The 8,063-nt window shown below is 47.3% G+C and overlaps 1 protein-coding gene across 1 annotated transcript; it reads left to right on the plus strand.

Moving 5' to 3' along the window:
• The first annotated feature begins 623 nt into the window (after positions 1 to 623).
• On the plus strand, positions 624 to 6,471 carry slitrk5 (SLIT and NTRK like family member 5). The gene is made up of 2 exons (XM_079581449.1): positions 624 to 1,006; positions 2,259 to 6,471. The coding sequence occupies exon 2, from the start codon at positions 2,313 to 2,315 to the stop codon at positions 4,938 to 4,940; it is 2,628 nt and encodes an 875-aa protein (XP_079437575.1). The 5' UTR covers positions 624 to 1,006; positions 2,259 to 2,312; the 3' UTR covers positions 4,941 to 6,471.
• Positions 6,472 to 8,063: the final 1,592 nt, after the last annotated feature.

The following is an 8,063-nucleotide window of genomic DNA, read 5'->3' on the forward strand; positions in this document are numbered from 1 at the left end:
TTGGGGGATTTATGCCTCGCTGTTGCTGTTGTGCGTGTGTTTTTTTCACCCCCTTCTTTTTTTAATCCCAGTGATTTATATATCGCCATCCGCGCGCTGATCGTTTCATAATGGCTGAAGGGGATGCGCATGTTTGCACCAAAAGAAGACCAAGTTCCACTAGTTGAAGCGCTGGGAGACTATAGACACCCAGGATATTGTCTTCTTCTTCTTCTTCTTCTTTTTCCTTTCTGTCCGGGGGGAGGAGGAGGTGGAGGTGGAGGCGGAGGAGAAGCGTCGCATGTCTAAACGAGGATCCCGTTGCGATGGCGTTTTCGCGGACACTCGAAACGAACCCGAGGTCTGCATGAGCTGCTCTGCGCCCCGCGCTCTCGGCAGGCAGGCACAGGCACAGGCACGGGCACAGGCACAGGCACGGGCAGACGAGGATTTCTTCTTCTTCTCCTTCTCCTTCTCCGCCTGCACGCGCGCCACGGCGGGATGAAAGTCGCTGTTAAAACGCATGCGGCAGGGAGACGCGTCTGATCCGCCGGGTGGATTACTGCGGCACGCTTTGATTTTTCGTCCCCCCCCCCCCCCACCCCCCATCCCCGACTCCCCACCACCCACCCCTGTTTTGTGTGCGTGTGCGTGCGTGTCCGTTTTGGCATGTCCGAACTTTGTTTTTCGGCCGCGTTTCCCCGTTTCAACATGCTCCCCCTGATTGAGACGCCAGGGAGAAGACGCACGCACGAGCCGTCACGCTACTGGTGAGAAGGGGACTCTTGTATGTGGCGCTCCTCTTCTTTCTTTCGAAGCCCCCCCCCCCCCAAAAAAAGAGGCTCATGGAGCGGAGAGACTTGAGTTTGACAGGGGGTGTTATTTGATTTTTTTTTTTTTCCTTTTTTTTTTTGTTGGAATTCTTTCTTTCGGCGCTCGGGAGGGGGTGAAATCGCAAAATCCATGAAGACGGAGACGGCGCGGGCTCTTTCACCGGGATGCTTTGGCGTTTGAGGGCACACGCACGGTAAGAACACGCCGATCCATTCTTATAAACATAGGCGAGTTATCCTATAGGCGGTGGGTTTGGGGAAGGGGAAGGGGGGGTGTTGTACCTCGAGTTGCATTGCTAAACTTGATGCGGATGGCAATAGCGCGCGCACTCGCTCAGGAAAGGGCTGCACATTCCCTTTCCATCCTTTCCCAAAACAAAAAAAAAACAATTTGTCCAGTGTAAACCTGCGCAGACGTGTCGGCCAATGCGTAATGAGATATGTGTGTGTGTGTGTGTGCGTGTGTGTGTGTCTGTGGTTAGATTTGGGGGCATTATGTGGTGCGTTCTGCTCTTTTTTTTTTAAAAAGGAGTGTGTCTTGTGTGCGCGTGGGTGCGTGCGTGCGTGTGCCTGCCTGCGTGCGTGCGTGCGTGCGTGCGCGTGTTGCCTGGGCACGACAGAAGGGGATCTGTAACCTTCTCCATAGCAGTTGGCTCCACAATGTATGACTGTTTCAAACACACACCAAAAAAAAAAAGTATAACCAGGAGCGTTTATAAAAATGCGAAAGCGAACGCGCCGTCCATCCGGTGTATTATTTTTCTTTTAATATATTTCATCTGGGCTGTGACTGTTGCACTCAAAGACACACAACATCGTTTCGACACATGTAGATCTTTAAAAACACCCAGACTGTGCATTTATTCCAAAGTATTGCGATAGGGGATGAGATGTGCCGAGCAGTCGACATTTCCACCACTGTAATAGCAGCCATGAGTGAAAAAAAAACAAAAAATTGTTCGGAGATGGGACTTGATAGAGTGTTTTGATATGCGACTAACACAGAAACAGGTTAAATTTGCATAACGGTCGGGGTCACTAACTTACTTATCAATATTTGAGCGTATAATTAATTCTCATGGGGACGAATTAGAGCGATCACTCGGTCGGCACATGATGAATGTGTTTTTTTTTTTTCTTTTTCCTTCCTCCCTCTCCTTCACAAGTTGGACCGCGATTCGAATCAAAAATGCGCAGTTAGTCATCCAACAGATATAATCAGTAGAAGTATCTCGCGATGAAAGATTCATGGGCTTGTTTTCTTTACACGTCAATGCCAAAAAAAAAACTCTGCATAATAAGCGCACCCATTAATAGGCCGACTTGTCTGGGGCTGTTACCGATGTCTGTGTCTTTGTGGCTGTATGTGTTTCTATATGACTGGGTACCAAAAAAAAAAGAGAAAAAAAAAAGCAAACTCCTTTTTCTTCTCCCTCCCTTTTCTAGATGACACCCCATTCCTGCGCTTGAGTGAGCTGGGGCACCCTTCTCCCGGGAAAAATGCATATCTGGATCCTCAAAATACTCCTTGTGGTTGCATCATCTCTGAGGCTGATCGAGATGTATGACAATTACGGGGAGATTTGCCGGAACTTGTGCACGTGCGAGGAGAAGGAGGGCGTCCTGACCGTGAGCTGCGAGAACCGGGGCATCATCCGGCTGACCGAGATCAGCCCCGTCCAGTTTTCCATGTACCACCTTCTCCTCACCGGAAACCTACTCAAGAAACTCTCCGCCAATGACTTTATCAACTACACGGGGGTGACCATTTTGCACTTGGGGAACAATGACATCTCCGAGATCGAGTCCGGAGCCTTCAACGGACTCCAGGGATTAAAAAGACTGCACCTGAACAATAACAAGATTGAGATTTTACGGGATGACACCTTTGCCGGATTGGAAAGTTTGGAGTATCTCCAAATTGACTATAATTACGTCACGAATATAGAGCCCAATGCGTTGAGCAGACTCCACCAACTTACAGTCATGATTTTAAATGATAACCTGCTCTCGGTCCTCCCCTCCAATATCTTCCGGAATGTGCCACTCACGCATCTAGATTTGCGAGGGAACCGGCTAAAAATGTTCCCCTATGTGGGGTTGTTGGAGCACATGGACAAAGTTGTGGAATTACAGCTCGAGGAGAATCCGTGGAACTGCTCGTGCGAATTGGTAGCGCTTAAAAACTGGCTGGAGAGCATCGCGTACACCGCTCTCGTGGGGGAGGTGGTTTGCGAGACGCCGTTCCGACTGCACGGCCGGGACTTGGACGAGGTTTCCAAGCAAGAGCTGTGCCCGAGGCGGCCTATGGATGACACCGTGAGGCCAGCGCCCCCTAGCAGCACCAGTGGATATTACCAGACCACCCCGTCGGCGGTCACCACCTCTGCCACCTCCTCCGCCGTCCTGAGGTCGTCCTCCAAGCCCACGCGGGGCACGAGGCAATATAACAGAACTAAAACCAAGCCCACGTCTCGCATATCCGGGGGAAACCCTTACAACTACGGCCCCATTATTGCTTTTCAGACCAAATCTCCCGTGCCTTTGGACTGTCCCACCGACTGCTCATGCAATCTGCAGATATCAGAAATTGGACTAAATGTCAACTGCCAAGAGCGGAAGATAGAAAGCATTTCCGATCTCAAACCCAAGCCATACAATCCGAAAAAAATGTACCTGACTGGAAATTACATCCCGGTGGTGCGGAGATCTGATTTTGTCGAAGCCACCGGATTGGATTTGCTCCACCTGGGAAACAACAGGATAACGGTTATCCAAGACAGGGCTTTTGGGGATTTAACCAACCTGCGTAGGCTCTATTTGAATGGTAATCTCATGGACAGGCTCACTGGAGAGATGTTCTTTGGCTTGCAGAACCTCCAGTACCTTTATTTAGAGTACAACAAAATCAGAGAGGTGGAGGCGGCCACTTTCCGCCACCTCCCGAATCTGCAGCTTCTCTTTTTGAACAACAACCTCTTGAAGACTTTACCGGTCGGCATATTCTCGAGCCTGTCCCTCTCCAGGCTCAATCTCCGCAACAACAACTTCCAAAGCCTGCCTGTAAGCGGCGTTTTGGACCAACTAAAGCTGCTCGTGCAAATCGATCTCTTTGAGAACCCGTGGGACTGCTCCTGCGATGTAGCCGGGATGAAGATATGGCTGGAGCAGCTGAGCGCGGGCACGATGGTCAACGAGGTGATCTGCGAAAGCCCCAAACGCCACGCCGGGATGGAGCTGCGTTCGATCGAGTCGGACCAGCTCTGCCCGGACTACGCCGACGCCTACGCCTCCCCCACCATGCCCACGGAGGAACCCATGGACGAGCACGTGGCCACGACGGAAACACCCCCCAAATTCACCACCCAGAGTAGCACCGTCCCCCTCTCGGTCCTCATCCTCAGCCTCTTGCTCGTTTTCATAATGTCCGTGTTCGTGGCCGCCGGGCTTTTTGTCGTGGTCATGAAACGGCGCAAGAAGTCACAGAGCGATCGCACGAGCACCAACAATTCCGACGTCAGCTCTTTTAACCTGCAGTACAGCCTGTACAGCAACCGGTCGGGCAACAAAGTCAAAGCGCCGGCCGGTCACGTCTATGAGTACATCCCTCACCCAATGGGGCACATGTGTAAAAACCCCATTTACAGATCGAGGGAGGGGAACACCGTGGAGGACTATAGAGACCTCCATGAACTCAAAGTGACGTATAGAAGTACACCGGAGGAGGACAGAGAGAGCAGTACAATGCGGAGCCCTGCGTACAGCGTCAGCACCATAGAACCACGGGATAACCCCTCCCCCATACAGGACGCGGACCACTTCTTCAGGGGCATCCTCGAATCGGACAAGCAATCGCCCTGCCAGTCCATCCCGTCAATCCCGCCAGGGGCCAATTTAGAATACAAGTACACCGGGCCTGTTTCGTACACGTACAACCCCAATTTCGATGTCAGGCGCCAGTTCTTGCACCCGGAGAGGATAAGAGAGACAGTACTCTACGGCACAGCGCCCAGTACTGTGTACGTGGAGCCCAACAGGAACGAGTACTTGGAGCTAAAAGCGAAACTGCAATCTGAGCCCGATTACCTCGAAGTCCTGGAGAAACAGACCACTTTTAGCCAGTTTTGAGGAACATGGATCATTAATGTAACAAAGCATTTTCTCCCTCTCTCTCTCTCCGTGAAGCGAAGTGGCTCAGTCTTAACAAAAGGGTGCCTTGGCACATTGCGAATAAATAATAAAAAAAAAAGCAAAAAAAAAAGAAGAAGCAAATGGCGTGTCAAACAAGGGGTGTGCCGAACAATCTTTATTCTTATTTCTGAAACATGACATTGCAGGAGTGGATACAGCTTTCTTGAAACAGACATGGATGGAGAACTCTGAAGCAAAATCTATTTTTCTATGGTGACAGATTCCAATAACAAAAGTGTACAGGTTCAAAAATCTTATCCGACTTCATTTTCAGGAGTATAACCATACATAAGATATATTGTGAATCAGAAAAGAAAATGTTTATATTAAAAAAAAAATCATTTCTGGACAAAAAAAAAACAAAAAACACTGTACAGCAGATCTTGAGAACTGTCTAGAGACTTCTGCTGTAATCTGTAAGTAAATATTTATTGATATAACCTGCCATGTCTTTTCAAAACTTTTGATTCAGTATTACCTGTGTCATCATTCGTCATCGACCTCTGGAGAAAAACGGCTTATGTTTGTAGTTTCATTTCCTGTAGCTCTGCATTGTACAAGTGGCTTTTTTTGGAAGTGGCACACCCCCCTCCCCCCCCAATGTTAAAAAAAAAAGACAATTGAAGAAGATTATTTAACAAAAAAAAAGTGTCTTTGTATGCTTTCTGCACTTTTTGGAAATTAGAAGGCGGGATAGCCTTCGTTGAGCTCTCATAAAGGAGATTATTATATTAAAAATGGATATGGGTATTCATTCTTAATATGTAGAGTTGTTATCGGAAGCAGAATTCATTTAAGAAGCGTTATTATGTTGTCTAATGCTGATATTTTAATCAATGTAACACCTATTTTTATACAAGCATTCACAAAAATCTCTATCCCTTATTGGTTTCAAGTTGTTCGGATTGCTTTGCACTATTGACCAAACTATGTTATTATTGTCATCGAATAAACATGATGTCAGGTTCATAACAATGTGAGGAAAATCTGTCTTTTCATGACAGACGATGTTCTTTGCTATCGATTCAACCACAGGAACTTTGAAACTCTGCATTCTTTCGAGGTCCGAGTGTTCAATTAGTTTGCGGTAAACCGGCTGGAAAAGAGTGAAATGACTTGCCATCAGATTAAGTAAACAGGCGTCCCTCTGGGGGGGGTTGCAAACTGGGTCTCGAATTGTGAATCAATGTGTTAAGTCAATGGTGATTATACCAGATTCCCCTTTGCTAATACAGGGACAGCCGCAAGTGTGTGTGCATTAAGTTGAGTACATGACAAAGCTATCGATGCAAGAGCAAGACTGGACAGCGTTTGTGTTCGGGAGGTTCACAAGGTTCAAGGTTGTTGATGTGTTTGTTAGCAAAGCAGCAAGAGGGTCCAAGGTTTCAACTCCCTTCCTGTGCCAGTGGTGTCTAGAGAGGGATTCTGAACATCAGTGGGAGTTTGGTTTAAATAAGTAAAAGCATTTGATCAATGAAATACGATACACAATGGCTGGAGACATCTTTTCATGCTTTCAAGCAAAAGAAGCCTTAAAAAATGCCATGTGCAGAATCGAAACGGTATCAACAATTCGCCTTGGTTACAGATGGGACGTTGAGATGAAAATTCGCTTTAGCAGTCTGACTCAGCGAGCCAAAAAGAAACATTTCAGGGAGAGAAATTGGTCAAAACTAAGCGTGCTTTATAGCGATTATTATGTGCTTTTAGTCCCAAACGATGGTCTGCTAAGGTGTGAATCTGCGGCAAAATTGAAAAAGATCACTGCGTGTTACTCGTGCCTCGCCTTAAGAAAATGTTTTAAAACTGCTCCTTGTTTATCAAATCCCTTTTAAGCCCCTGACCGCTTAAGATCCAATATGCAAAGTGGGCCTATAAAAATGCAACTGACTCTCTCCTCTCTGCTCCTCCATTTTAGTGTGCAGCGAGCATCACCATTTAGGAATCCAGCCTCCCCCCCTTAGAGACAAAACCACCTCTTTTTTGACGCGCACCAAAGCGAGCCTCAATGGCATAATTTCCCCGTGACTTTTGTGCCTAAACAAAGCTATACCGTCGCGTTACTGTCGAAAGAGAAGGAAGGGAGGGGGGGGGGGGGGGGTTCGCATTTAGCGGATCTTTTCATAGATGGCCAGACACGGGAACAGAAGGCACCATTTGGGAGCGGTGGAGTTCTGGAAGCCTGTGTAACTGTGGATGTGTCATTTGTGTAGCGGGGCGGGGGGGGGGGGGGGGGGGGGGGGGGGCATGAATCATGGCCAAGAGTGGCACATTTCGCCTGGTGATTTGAGCCTATGGGATAAGCAGCGGTGACATTCTCGGTGACACGGGTTGCTGCCGATTGCTTTGATGTAAATAGGGGGAATTATGCAGAGCCAGTCCATATAGGCACCATCTTGCGAGTCTGATGCATCTCCAGTGCCGGGTTGCGCTGTCGAGATCAGTTTATTTTCGGGTTTGTTTCGCCGTAGGCCACTGTTGTTTCTCATGCACAAGCTAAAATTAAGCATCATCCTTGCTGATAATAATGTAGCCTGTGAAACTCATTGGCTGCTAATGCCAAATTATACGGCTGATACAAGATCTTAATACATTGATGTTATACTTGTAATGTAGGGGTAATATATCACGATACGATACTGATACTTTTTGTTCCGATATCAATACTTTTGATGACCTCATGCATATTAATGACCGACATCATGCATATTAGTCTCTTAACCCCTGCCTTTACAAAGCACATTTTCTCCAGCCTCCTCACTTGAAAGACCCGCTAAACTGATCGATCTTTTTCCTCGTGTTGTTGTCACTTTTTTGTTCCATTTTGAGCCTAGTTTTCATCGCTTTTTTGTTTTGTTTTCATCCTCATTTTTTAACTTATTTTGTTGCATTGTTTTTCTCTCTCTTTTATTGCTCTTTTGTGGCTTTTTGTTGCATTTTTGTCGCTTTTTCCTCAATTTTGTTGTCATGGATTTGTCAGGGTTGTTTTTTTCCCAAGAAGCTTTTATTTGGGTAATGCCAAACTGGAGAAAATCTGCTCGGTTTAGGCGGGAGTTAAGA

The sequence above is a fragment of the Gobius niger genome, assembly GCF_951799975.1.
Source record: "Gobius niger genome assembly, chromosome: 23".
Taxonomy (NCBI): Eukaryota; Metazoa; Chordata; class Actinopteri; order Gobiiformes; family Gobiidae; genus Gobius; species Gobius niger.

What these genes read in the sequence shown, in the direction of transcription:
- slitrk5 (XM_079581449.1), top strand. Translation starts at nt 2,313, where the DNA reads ATGCATATCTGGATCCTCAAAATACTCCTTGTGGTTGCATCATCTCTG.